Below are 14,785 nucleotides of genomic sequence, written 5' to 3'. Positions count from 1 at the left end.
TTCTTTTCTTCTTCTTTTTAACATCCGATACATAATCATTTAAACAATGCACTGTGGAAATATTTTAAAAAATCAGCTTTACTTGAAATTTTTTTTTTTTTTTTTTTTTGGTGGTACTGGGGTTTCTGGAAGCCCTTCTACTTCTGGGCTATACTCCCAGACCTATTTTTACATTTTTATTTGGAAACAGGGTCTCCTAAGCCAGCGCGCGCGGCTGGCTTCGAACCTGCGCGATCCTCCTGTCTCAGCCTCCCAAGCGCGGGTATTACAAAAGCGTGCGCCACCACGCCCGGCTTACTTGAAATTTTTAAAACATTTTATTATCTGTATTTTCCCAGTCTTATCATTCTATGTCATTGCATACCTTCATTTATTTAGCTGCTTAAAAATGCTTAAATTCTAGCCGGATGTGGTGGTGCAAGCTTGTAATCTCTGTGCTTGGGAGGCAGAGAGGTGGAGACAGGAGGATCGCACAGTTTTAAAGCTGGCTTAAGAGACCCTGTTTCCAAATTAAAAAAAAAAAAAAAAAAAAAAAAAAGTATAAAAATAGGTCTGGGAGTGGAGAAGGGTTCTAATTGGTCAGTGTACTTCCTAGTGGGGTGTGTGTGTGTGTGTATGTGTGTGTGTGTGTGTGTGTGTGTGTAGTGTTGATATGTGGGGATAGGAATTATAGGGTTGTATAGGAACAGAATTAAGTTTAGAAAAACAATTTAAATAGGTACAATTCTATTGTTTCCAAAGACTTGTGGTACTGGGGTTCCTGGAAGCCCTTCTACGTCCAGGCTACACTCCCAGACCTATTTTTGGAAACAGGGTCTCTTAAACCAGCCAGGCTGGCTTCTAAACTGTGGGATCCTCCTATCTCCGCGTCCCAAACTCAGGGATTACAAGCGTGTGCCACCACGCCTGGCTTGTAAGTTTATTAGTCTTTTCTAAAACCCTCCAAAGTAAACCAACCACTACTCTCAGCTTCTCTTATTCCAAAAATTTCTAGTGCTTTTCATCCATGAATCTTACCATTTCTGCCCCCTATAAAGAAAGATTTCATGTTCCCTATCTAATCCAGTTACCTAGTAAGATCATTCACAGTCTTAAATGTTTAATAGCTTTGCTCTACTGAGTGTGGATATCATGCAAGCGATGTTAGTGGGGGTGTGGCCATGGCCCTCAGCTTTGGAAACAACACTTATCCCAACCAGCCCGTCTCCTCACCTCTGCCTGTCTGGCTCCACTGTGACCAAAGTGCAGTGGCATCAATAATACCCTGACCATGTGCTTAGTGAAGATCTAACCTATACCAGATAACTACCTGCCTGCTATTCTATTTTCTTGATGTTACCTCTGGAAGCCAAGCTTAAGGCCAGCATATTCAGTAAGCTTTTTTGTAGCAAAAACATTGAAAGCAGAGATTTAAAAGAAATGCTTTCATACAAGGAGAACCTGCTGGTAAAATAATTGAGAAATCCATTGTAAAACTCACAACATATTTGAAAATTCTGAATGAGGATCAAATTGTGAGACACAGAACAGAAAATAAAGTGTGTGTAAATCTGAAACTTTCTAAGGAAAAATAACAAACGCAATAGGACTTTTGTCTTTCATCCTTTTATTTAACCAAGATCTATGAGACATATGCAGAATCTCAGATACTAAGTACTAGCAAGGGAAAAAAATCCCAGTTCAGCACAACCCTTTCTATTTATCACATAATTAGCACATAGTGCATCCCACATTTGAGATTAAGAAACATTTGATGAATTAGCTTTAGAAATTGATCAATTAGATTTAAGGACAGAAATGGCAAATAGCTAAGCAAAGTAGTCTGATGCAAACAAAAGATCTCTTACCTGAGAATCAAAACAAACAAAAGCAAAAATCAGTAGCAAAATGAAAAGGCAGGGGGAGGGGAGTAACTCAAGAGAAAAGTAATTAAAGGAAGGGCATTCCTGAGCTGCTGAGTCTGATGTAATCGTGGGATTTCTTGGAAAGGTGCCTTTGAAGATCCAACGTGAAAAGAAGGACATTCACTCAAGGTAGTCAGACCACAGGGACTGTCCTTGCCAGACAGAAGCCTGCTGTCCTTATAGAGATCAGAGCAGATTTTGAGATAGGCGATGTGCTTAAAGTCGCACTGAATTTGGTTCAAAGTTCAATTTAGACACTGACTGGCCTGTAAGTCAGTGTCTAAGAGAAATGTGTGGAGTCCTTGGCCCCACAATGAAAAAATCGTTTCCATTGGTTGCAGCAGAGACCTCTGAAGGTCTATATGAAGACTTGTGGGTGCCAGGAGGCTCCTGAGGAGATAGGACTTCTGGGCTTCCCTGTTGTGACATTTATGGGATTTAATCACCATTTAACCTAGCCAACCCCTTAGAAAGAAATGTTAGTAACTCTAGATGAGACTGTTCCTAAAATCTGGAATAGAGTTTCTTTGAAAGTATGGAAGGAATCCCAGGGCTCTCTTGCTTGTCCTTACACAGACCTAGGCCATCTGGAATTTCCTGCAACCTGCTGTTACTTCATTCATCTGTCACCATTTGCTCAGTGCCACAAGCTTGGTGCCACAAGTGATGGTGTATCGCTACTGTGTCTGAAGCATCTACAATCACCACTTTCACTGTCTCTAAAACCTGACAGAAACTGAACCTAGTAGGTGCTCAATTAAAGTGCATGGATGAAAAAAAGTGACCAGCAATCGCTCCCACTTTACATTTGGATAATCTGAAATACAGAAATATAAATTCAGAGTGCAGACACCATACCACAAAAGAGAGGCCAGGAAGCCCTCATCCTGGGCCAGTGGATATTTATGTGGAACTGTTCATGAACCACGGAGCTTTCCTTTTTGATTTGTGGAGCCTTAAGTATTATAAACACCACTTAGTCAAACCCAGACCCATACTGCCCCATTTTGGTACTGGAGATTAAACCTTCTCTACATCTAAGCTATCCACTATCTCATTTTATTTTCTGTTATTTTGTTATTTTATTTTATTTTTAAGCAAGACCTAGCTAAGTTGCCAAAGGACTCTAAATTGCCAAGGCTGACCTCAAATCTGCCGTCTTCATTTTTCAGCCTTCCAAGTACTGGGATTACAAGAATGAGCCACATGCCCAGCGTAGCTTTCATAGTATAAAAATAATAAAGAAAAGCAGAATCTTGGCTTCCTGAGCTCAGAATCTATGTCTTTGACTCTGTTCTATTTTCCCACACCAAATAGCCTGACTATGAATATCTGTCAGGTGATAAAAAAAGCAACTATTGTTATAATTTGGAGATGAATGCCAGGATAAAGAAGGTTTGACCTTCTTTTCTTTACTCATTTAGAGAGCTGTTATTTTTTGGTCTGTGCATTATGAAGTCATTTGTCCTTTGAGGTTTGATTGTGGAGAAAGAAAACAGAGTCAGATTTAAGAGTAATGTTGTAGGGTTTATTTTTGGTGAAATTGTAGGTTAAATTATAAGATAAAATTTTACCTATAAGTGAAATTATACGTAACAGGGGAGAAAATAAATGAAACTAAAAGCTTGAATTAGCACTTCTAAGCACAACTGTTGGCATGCTACAAAATGCATGCTTTATGTCTTCTAAACAAAGGAGGCCATTAAATGTGTAATGCTAAAAGGCATTTTATATTACCTATAAATACAAGTGAATCTTTTAAGCTCCAAATCCCCATATACAATTTACTGTGGCAATTAGGAGAATGCACACAATTTCACTTTAAAACCATCTATAACTCTATTGATATTTTAATAATAATGAATGAAAATATGTTAGCAACAAAAATGTTACATAAAATAGAATCATCTTAAAGAATTGATAATAATTTCTACAAATCTGTGCAATTATCATAATTACTCTGTATTCTCTACTGTGCCTTTATCTTTTAAATGATGTTAAGATAGACCTTTGGCATATATATATATATATATATATATATATATATATATATATATATATCAAAAGAACAAATTACCTCACTTCCTCAGGATGAAAATACTTGTGCTTTTCCCCTTTTATCCTTATATTTTTCTTAGTTTGCCAGGGAATGGGGGCCTTAGGAGAATGTGTTGTATCAAGAAATAAGAAAGGAAAAGAGAGTCAAATATTTTCTAAAGTGACAGCCTATTCTTTGTCAATTTTTGTCTGTTGTTCAGAAAATGAAACTATCTTTTCTTTTAAAAAAAAGTCATAAATTAAACCAATTTTCTAATATCAATGTGAAGCCAATGTTTAGTATTAAGCAATTTAAAAATAATATATCTTGTAAATTTCCACACAATTCAAAGGTGACAGGTATGGTCTGAAGGTCACCAGTAGACAGTGAATAAATCCAAGTTTCTTTCCAGGCTGGTCCACTAATTTAGATAGCCCCAGGAAGTCCTGCTATCTCCCTAAGCTCAGATGCCTCCTTTGTAAAGTAGAGGGTTTGGTTTCCACAATTGCAGACATACTTTCTGGTTCTATTTTTTTTTTTTTTTCTGGTTCTAAAATACCTCTAATCTGTGCATATAAGGCTCAGTTTTCTGCATATAAACCTAGGATTGTATAAACAGCTACTGAACAGAAAGACAAGGTGCTTTGGTTACATACATAGGGTGGGTTTTCATTCACATGGGGATAGAGTGCAGTAGGCAGTGGCTTCTATGTTATAAAGAAAATAGAGAAGATGGCATTATAATTATGAATTGAAGAAAATGGAGGTTCACAAATCACACTTGAATAAAAGTTTGCATTTTGAAAATAGCTTTTTCATTTCATCTGAGTTTTGGGAGAAAAGTTCCATAGGAATTTTCTTTCTTTCTTTCTTTTTCTTTTTTTTTTTTTTTTTTTTCAAGAGCTCTTTCCAAAGACATTGGACCTTGCCAATTAATCGACAAAGATCAGACCATTCTTGGAAAGCAATTATTGGGAAAAACATTAGGGTCTATCTCAGGTAGACATGAGTCCAAGACAAAACATGATCTTTAGTTCCATAGGACGTTTCCCCTAAGCTTCAGATATCTCCCTTTGGATCTCAGTTTATTCACTCTTTCACCTTTCCCCATTGAACACACACACACACACACACACACACACACACACACACACACACACACATACACTCTCTCTTCTTCTGGACCAGTGATGGATTTAGCAGTGTTAGCCTAAAGAGCTGTGATGCAAATTCTTGGGAAGCTTACAGGTCACAGAAGTCATATTCCAGAAATAAAATTGCTAAAATAGTTGCTCTCAATTGTAGCAAGATATTACCAGCAACTCATAGACCGCTTCCTGTCCTCATTTTAAGCTTCAAACTTCACAAGGAAAGAATTTTATTTTCCCCATCTTTTCTCATTCCATCTTAAAATGATTCTACTGCTGGATGTGCTAGTATAGATTCTTTCTTTTACAGACAGTGGAAATATAGTTCACTTGACTGTATTATCTGCAGTCCCTGAGTCTAGAGAAGAAACAAATCTAGGAATTTGAATTTCTTAGCTTTAGATGCTCTTCACCATGCCAGGCACCATAAATCACAGATCAATTAAAACCAAAACCTAATTAGTGTTCTCAGATATTATGGACATTTTTTCTCTGCCTTAAGAATAGACAGCATGTCTAAAATTATATATCCACATTGGAAGATAAAATGCTTATATGGAAATCTCTGAACTACCAATGACTGGGATTAACTGGAGAAGAAGCCATGTCTATTCTCTATTTAAATGAGGTTGTCAGGGAGGTGACTATATCTTGCTTCTATTTTATTTATTTATTTATTTATTTATTTATTTATTTATTTATTGTGGTCTGGGGATGGAACCCAGGGACATTTGACCATTAAGCTAAAGCCCCTGCTCTAATTTTTTAAAATTATTTATTGGTGCATTATAGTCATACATCATATTGGGGTAAAAAACTTGTGTGTACATACATGTACACATCACTGATTTAACCCCTACCCAATTCCCAGCCCACTCTCTCCCCATCCCTCCTTCCCTTGCTTGGCTTAGTAGTTCACTTCGATATGTTTAAGTGCATTGTGTGTTTTAGAGATTTTCCTTCTTCCCCCCCTCCTTTCTCCTCTTTTAGTTTGTCTGGTTTGCTCCTCTAAAGGATTTTCTTTTTCATCTAGAGTTCCTCCTATGACCTATTTCTCCTTAGCTCTCACATATTAGGGAAAGCATCTGATTTCTTATTTTTTGTGACTGACTAATCTCACTTAGCATAATGTCCTCCAGTTCTATCCATTTCCCTGCAAATTATGTAATTGAGTTTTCTTTAATGGCTGAGTAAAATTCCATTGTGTACAAATCCCACAGTTTGGTAATTCATTCATCTGTTGATGGACATCTTGCCTGGTTCCATCATTTTGCTTATGGTGAATTGTGCAGCTATGAACATAGATACACATGCATTAATTTGGTAGTTTGGCTTCCTATCTTTTGGGTAGATATCCAGAAGTGGTATTGCTGGATCAAATGGTAGATTTGTTCCCATTCTTCTGAGGATTCTCCATACTGTTTTCCAAAGTGGTTGCACTAATTTGCAATCCCACCAATGATGTTTTAGAGTTCTCACTTCTCCACATCCTCGCCAGCATCTGTTGTTGTTTGTGTTTTGAATGATTGCCATTCTAGTTGGAGTTAAGTAAAATCTCAGGGTAGTTTTGATTTGCATCTTTCTGATTGCCAATGATGTTGAGAATTTTTTCATGCATTTATTGGCCATTTGAATTTTTTCTTTCATGCAGTGTCTATTTAGTTCGCTTGCCCATTTTGTTATTGGATGCCTTGTTTTCTTAGTGTTGAGTTTCTTAAGTTCTCTATATATTCTATATATTAGTCCTCTATTGGAGGTGTAGGTGGCAAAAATCTTCTCCTATTTTGTTGGCTCTCGACTGAGGTTCTTGATAGTTTCCTTTGTTGAACAGAAGCTCTTAAGTTTCATGCAATCCTACATATTGATTTGCCTTTAAATTTGTTGTGTCTTTGGGGTCTTGTTGAGAAAGTGTTTATCTGTGCCTATGTGTTGCAGTGTTGGACCTATGCACTCTTCAAGGAGCTTCAAGGTCTCTGGTTTGATTTCCAAGTCTTTGATTCATCTTGAATTTACTCTTGTACAGGGTGAGAAAGTGAGATTAACTTCCAATTTTCTGCATATGGTTAACCAGTTTTGTCAACACTATTTGTTGAACAGGCTATCTTTTTTTCCAGTGTATGTTAGATGAACAAGAACAGTATCTTTCTTTTTATTTGAATTTTTTTTCCATTTTTTATCATTGTTAGGGCCAGGAAATTTAAAATTCAAGTAGGTTTTTCAAAGACACTATTGAAGTACACAAAGTCTATGAGGATAAGAGTCCTGAAAATCTTTGGGCCTTTGCCTGAAACACGGATAATTTTTAATAGATTTGCTAATTTTTAAGATAGAGCCTTTTGAACTCTTTTACACTGTTGGTGGGAATGCAAACTAGTTCAACCACTATGGAGATCTGTGTGGAGATTCCTAAGAAAGGTGGGAATAGATCCACTATATGATCCAGCTGTACCACTCCTGGGTATCTTTCCAAAGGGGTTGAATTCAGAGAAATACAGCAACATATGCATACCTATGTTCATAGCAGCACAATTTGTAATAGCCAAAATATGGAACCAACGCAGATCACTATCAACAGATGAATGAATAGCAAAACTGTGGGAAATACACACAATGGAATTCTATTCAGCCATAAAGAAGAACAAAATTATATCATTTGCAAGAAGATGGAAAGCCCTGGAGAACATTATGTTAAGTGAGATCAGCCAAGCACAGAAGGAGATGGTACATATGTTTCCTCTAATATGCCCAAACTAGGGAACACAAAGTATACCAGTGGGACTCCAGATAATGGAGGGGAAATACCAGCAAAGTTTGAATGAAAAGATAGGAGAGGAGGAAGGCTGATCTTGATTAATGAGGGTCTACATCTGAACATGTGTAAAATTATGACTATGACACGATTAACCTGGACAACCATTGGTGGGAGGGGGGAAGGGAAAACGGGGGCGGGGGAGAGAGGGCACCAAATATAGTTTAAATGTATACTATTTAAGTTCAATAAAAAAATTGTTAAAAGAAAAAAAAAAGATAGAGCCTTTTACCTCAGTGAGTGAGATGCAAAACAAATCCTTTCAGAGGAGAAAACGGAGATTGAGAACGGTGGTGCCTGTTGAATCCAGAGCAGTAAGCACTGGAAGCTCAGCCTTCCCTAAGGCCAGTGTCCAATGCAGCTGGAACCACAAAGGGTCAGAGCAGATAGCAAATGCCACTTGCCTGAAACTCAGAACAGTGAGTTACCAATTTTACCAGCTGGGACATAACTTTGTTAAAAGTTCCCTCATCTTCCCCACTATGTTATTTGTTTGCATATTTGCATTTCTCAATGACCTTTGAGTTTATTGAGGTGAGACTATATTTTCCTAAAACTTATCCTGAATGCCTCTCCAGAAACAAGTACAGCTGGGCATGTTGGCGCACGCTTGTAATCCCCGCGCTTGGAAGGTTGAGACAGGAGGATTGCACAGGTTCAAAGCCAGGCTCAGCTACTTAGTGAGTGAGGCTCTCAGCAACTTAGTGAGACCTTGTTTCCAAATAAAAAAATATAAAATAGGTCTGGGAGTATAGCCCGGAGGTAGAAAACCTTGGGGTTCCACCCCTAGTACCACCACCAAAAAAAATAAATAAAAAAAAATTACAAAGTAGACCTTGTAAATATGTGGAACAAATTAAATCTAGATGGTGAGGTCACTTCTGTTTCTATTATTTCATGGGCATTTTAACAATTTACATTTTTGACCAAAGACTATTATAATAAAAGGAGCAAAATAAAATTTCAAAGCTGTTTTGTGAATGATATGTGACTTGAACTTTCTACAGGAGTATAGTCATTGTGCTACAATACAACATACACATTTATAAAACTAACTGTGCAAGCTAGGCTTGGTGGCACACTCTTGTAATCCCAGCATTCAGGGGACAGAGACCTGAGGATCGCAATTTGCCGACAGCCTCAGCTAATTATCAAGATCCTTTGCAACTGAGTGAGTCTCTGCTTCAAAAATAAAAAAGACTAGAAAATAGGGCTAGGTGTGTAGCTTGGAGGTACAATGGCCCTAGGTTCCATCCCTGGTATCACAAAAATAATAATAATAAAATAAAGTAAAAATAAAAATAACTGTGCAATAAAGCTTAAATATAAAATAGCAGTGGGGCATAATCCTGAAAATTTTCATCAATAACACTTAGAAAGGCTATAAAAACCCAACAACAATTTTAGCAGTTTTATAAATGCTAAAAAATTAATATACATATGTTATATATATTATAACAAAAATGGCTGTTTGCCTTGAAAAGATCTGCAGTTTCCTGTGGCTTTGAGTGTCAAAAGGTTGTGAATTATTGGGAAATGAAAGAAAAAAGATTTATTCAAAAGGATGGGAAGGTTGTAATTCCAGGTGAAGATGGGTGAAGCCCATGACACAGCTGTGAATTTAGATGTCATGTTGATGTTTGATGACTGTGTATATAGGTTTGTGGATGTGTGTGCTCTGAATATTCCTGTAGGGTTCATTTTTTTCTGCACTCATCTGATGTTTCTTGATGACATAAAAGTCATAACCAAATGTAAGATCTGCATTGTATTCAAAGTGTTTCATAACACATAAAGTAACATATCTACAAATCTGTATGTTTCAAACAGGTGCTTCTAGGTGTTTGTATATCTCTTACCTGCATCTTATTCCAGCAGTAAAGCAAGCACACACTTTGTTTTCTGTCCATACCATGACTGTAATGACTACAGCACCATTGCTATGATTTCTATGTTCTTTCTCCACTGAGGATCTGTACCGCTCTTATGTTTGTCATATACTCAAATTATGTTTTAAATATTTGTCTTTGGGAGAAACTGAAAATATTCTTTGTCCCTTGAGTGTTTTTTTTTTTTTTTCCGGTTCTGGGGATAGAACCCAGAGGAATTCTACCTCTGAGCTACACCCTCTGCCCTATTCTTTATTCTTTATTTTGAAACAGTCTCACTAAGTTGCAGAGGCCTCACTAAATAGCTGAGGCTGTCCGTGAAATGGGATCCTCAGGTCTCAACCTCCCAAATGCTGGGATTACAAGAGTAAGTCACCATGCCCGGTTTGTCAGTTGAGTTTTTTTGTTTGTTTGTTTGTTTTTTGTTTTTTTGGGGTCTGGCGATAGAACTCAGGAGCATTTGACCTCTGAGCTACACCCCCTGCCTTATTTTTTATTCTTTATTTTGAAACCGGGTCTCACTGAGTTGCAGAGGTCTCACTAAGTAGCTGAGGCAGTACGCAAACCACAATCCTCCAGATATCAGCCTCCAGAATGCTGGGATTACAAGCGTGAGCCACCACGCCCAGCTGTCAGTCGAGTTTTTAACACACTTAACTGACAAGAATTTATTTCTTGTATTTCTAATTAATTTTTATGCAATTACCTGAAAAGCAGGTCTTTAATAATTTTCTAGATAAATAAGCATGATTCTATGCAAATGTTCCTCTAGAAAAAATGTCACACCAATTATTCCTTAGAAGTTTATCTTTAAACTGAATGGCACATTTTAAGTTTGTTATAAATGGAATATGTAGACACTTCATGGAGTCATTATTCAATGTCTCGCAGGATCAACTGTGTATAAAATGGAAAAATAGGCAAAGTGTATTGATACAATAAAATTAAATTGATTGATTGATTCTTCTCTTTTTTTTTTCTTCATCATGCACCATTCCATTCTTTCCACACATCAATATTCAAGGCTAATTATGGACTGGATGCTTCATTCTCAAAGTGTGCCAACTACCCTTTGAGTATATTATGATGACCAACTGTAATAGCCTATTTTTGTTCTGTAATAACAATACCTGAGACTAGGTCATTATTAATGAACAGAAATGTATTGTTTCACATTTCTGAAGACAAAGAAGTCTAGTGGAAAGGTGCCAGCAACTGACAAGTTCTTGCTGTGTCATCACAGGGAAAGAGGCAAGAAGGCAAGAGAATGGATTCATGACAGCCCTTTCTTTAAGGCTTAAATCTATCTGTGAAAGTGGAGTTGTTATGGCTAAATCATCTCTTAGAGGTTCTACCTTCTACTGTTGCAATGGTCATTAAATGTCAATATGAATTTTTGATCGCACAAAATCTCAAACCAAAATTTTGGCATGAAAGTGTGAAGAAGAGGATCCTCTACCTGAAACTGGATGGCCAAAATATTGGCATCAACTTGGAGCATCATACCTATGTAGTCAGGAACATAACTAATCCTGTCTCACATTTGGAGATTACCAAGAAGCCTTAGAAAGCACATTTAACAGATTTAGAAAAATCTGAAAGACTAGGTGTTGAAGTGAATATCAAATGTAAGATTATACAAAATCTGAGAGTATTCTTTATTGCTTCCTAGAATATAAATGAGCAATGAGATTAAGTAATGTGTTTTCCAATGGATTTCACACTACTAGGAGAAAGCTGTTCAAAATTATTTAGTTTTTCCAGATAATAATTATAATTCTTATTGGGGGCTAAAGATGTGAAAATCATTAAATGGTATCCCCCACTTTAGTAGTCTCTCCTCTTACAGAAATAGGAACAATGGCAAAAATATGAGGCTTTGCTCAGATATTCAACTAAAGAATAGATGAGTAGCTGAGCTTTTAAGTCAGATACAGACACAACTAGGTGAGATTTCTTTTTTCCCTAGTGTTGTGACCCTGGGCAACCTGCTGGGCACCTTAAGCTTCCTTTTTCCAGCTATGAATTAAAATTGTACCTCTCTTTCTGAGTTATTAGAAATAAATATAATAGTATATGAAAGCAAATAATACCCAGCCTTACTCAGGGAAAGTGGTTGATTGATGATGGTAGTTGATGTCATGATTCCTCTTTATGTACTATTTCTTGCTAATACAACTCTCTCTCTCTCTCTCTCTTTCTCTCTCTCTCTCTCTCTCTCTCTCTCTCTCTCTCTCTCTCTCTCATCTCTATCTCCACTTTAGACAACTGTGATGATCCATTAGCATCTTTGCTATCACCAATGGCCTTCTCCAGCTCTTCAGATCTTACTGGTTCTCCCAACCCAGCTCAACTCAACTGGAGAGTCGGTATGTAGAATGGATGAAATTTAAAAACCAAGCGCTATAGAAGAACACAGAATGCATGAGAAACAGTCCTTCTATGTACTGGGTTCATGTCCAAAGAGAATGTTCACAAGAGGATATGGAAAGGAAAGGGTTAAGATCTAATGAAACCCCTCCTACAGCCCACAGAGCTCCTTTCTTGATTGTAAGAGGGCTTTTTTTTTTTTTTTTTCAGTACTGAAGAATTGAACTTAGGAGCATTCTAACTCCAAGGTGCATCCCCAGCCCAATTTTATTTATTTATTTGGAAAAAAGATCTCACTAAGTTGGGAAGGGCCTTAGAAGGTTGCCAAGGCTGGCTGAGAACTTCAAGACTGTGATCCTCCTGTGTCAGTCTCTCAAGTGCTGGATTACAAGTGTGTGTCACAACACTCAGCTGAAAATGACTTTTTAACAAGCATTTGCTTGTGCATGCTTGTAATCCCAGCATTTGGGAGGTTGAGACAGGAGTAATCGTGGTTTGTGGTCAACCTTAGCTACTTAGTGAGGTCCTTTGCAATGCAGTGAAACCCTGTTTTAAACCAATAATAAAAAATAGGACCAGGAGTGTAGCTTGGAAGTAGACTGTCCCTGGGTTGCACCCCTAGTACCACACATAAAAAGCATTTGCTTTACTTTTATATTTCATGTATCTAAGATAGATAGATACCAAAACATTATTATGATAATATTTTTATAAAGTAATGAAGTTCATAAAATATTTTCAACATTAACTTCACTATAAAATTAACACTGTTGTTTTAAAAATATGTAAAATACTATTAATTAGAAGTACAAATAATGGGTCATAGGAGGAACTCTAGATGAAGAAGATACTATAGATGAGCATATAAGGTGACCTAACTGAGAAGATGGGAGGGGTAAAGAGGAAAATTCTCTAATGCACATGATGTCTTTTAACAAACATATCAATGTTAATCATTAAGCCAAACATGAGAAGGAGGGAGGGAGAGGGAATGGAGTAGAAATTGGATAAAGGCTAATTGGGTGATGTGTGTACAAATGTCTCCCCCATCTTGTACCCCATTAAGATGTATAGATGCAATGCACCAATAAAAAATTCAAAAACAGAAGTAGGAATAAAAATAACATATAATCTTGCTAGTCAAAGAATAGCTCTGATAGCCGAGCATGATGGCATATGCTTGTAATACCAGCATTTGGGAGGCTGAGACCAGAGGATCTTGGTTCGCAGACAGCCTCAGCTACTTAGTGAAGGCCTTTGCAACTCAGTGAGACCCTGTTTTAAAATATTGATAAAAATAGGGCTGGGGGTGTTGCTTGGAGGTAGATGCCCTTGGGTTCCATCCCTAGTACTGCCAACAGAGAGAGAGAGAGAGAGAGAGAGAGAGAGAGAGAGAGAGAGAGAGAGAGAGAGAGAGAAAGAGAGAGAGAGAAAGGAAAAGAAAAGAAAAATTAGCTGTGGTTAAGTGTCTCTATATCTTGTATCTTTATAACCTGTGATAGAAATTAGGGTAGACAGTTTTAACTAGTCCCTAAGGTAAGATGTCTTTTTAAATTACCTTTATTGGTACATTATAGTCTCACAGCATAATGTAGCTCATTGTGATAGTGCCACACATGCGCACAGTACTTAGTGAACTTTTCCTGGCTCCTTCCCCACTCCTCTGCTTCCCCCATACAGAATATTGAGATTGGCATTGGTATTTTCACATATGTACATAATGTCAATGGAAGTTTTCCTTCATTAATTTTCCCTCCACCATTACCCTCCTCTAGACTCCCTCCCTTCCCTGAGATTTCTCCTCAACTATAATGTGTGCATATACATGTTTATAAAGCACAATTCACAATAGTCAAATTATGGAACTAACCTAGGTATTCATCAACAGATGAATGGATTACAAAATTATAGTATATATACACAGTGGAATTCTACTCAGCAATAAAGAAGAAAAAAAATATGTCATTTGCAGAAAAATGGGTAGACCTGGATAACATTATGTTAAGTGAGATTAGCCAGTTCCAGAAAGTAAATATCTTTAACAAACATAATATTTGACATGTAAGCATATATGTTTTATTTTTTTAGTTTTTATTTATTTATTTATTTCATTTTTTGCAGGTCTGGGGATGGAACCCAGAGGCATTTGACCTCCGAGCTACACCCCCTGCCCTATTTTCAATTCTTTATTTTGAAACAGAGTCTCACTGAGTTGCAAAGGGCCTCACTAAGTAGCTTAGGATGTCCGCGAACCACGATACTCCCATCTTAGCCTCCCAAATGCTGGGATTACAAGCACGTGCCCCCATGCCCGGCTAAGCATATATGTTTTAATTGATTTATTTTGATAGCATTTTATATTTTAAAATCTTCACTAATAGTAATATTGATTCATAGTTTTTATTTTAATGTTCATTGTCTATTTTTAATATATTTTTATTGGTGCATTGTAGTCATACATCCTAATGGAATAAAAAAAAAAAAACTTGTGGTGATATACATGCACATATTACCCAATTAGTCCTTATCCAATCCCCATCCCATTCCCTTGCTCTACCTCCTTCCCATGCTTTATTTAGCGATTGATTTTTATATGTTGTTTAAGTATATCGTGTGTTTTAATGAGT

General features: G+C 37.0%; 1 protein-coding gene across 2 annotated transcripts in view; it reads left to right on the top strand.

Moving 5' to 3' along the window:
• CNTNAP5 (contactin associated protein family member 5) overlaps window positions 1-14,785 on the top strand; it is a gene marked incomplete at both ends in the record, with an annotated part of 1,017,925 nt that overhangs the window by 192,039 nt on the left and 811,101 nt on the right. For both annotated transcript variants that reach the window (XM_080690368.1, XM_080690367.1), the window contains one exon: window positions 12,053-12,157. In XM_080690368.1, the coding sequence (XP_080546494.1) occupies window positions 12,053-12,157 (105 nt within the window). The remainder of the gene's footprint in view (window positions 1-12,052; window positions 12,158-14,785) is intronic.

Source organism: Muscardinus avellanarius (assembly GCF_963383645.1).
Source record: "Muscardinus avellanarius genome assembly, chromosome: 2".
Taxonomy (NCBI): Eukaryota; Metazoa; Chordata; class Mammalia; order Rodentia; family Gliridae; genus Muscardinus; species Muscardinus avellanarius.
This window is presented reverse-complemented; position numbering and strand designations above follow the sequence as displayed.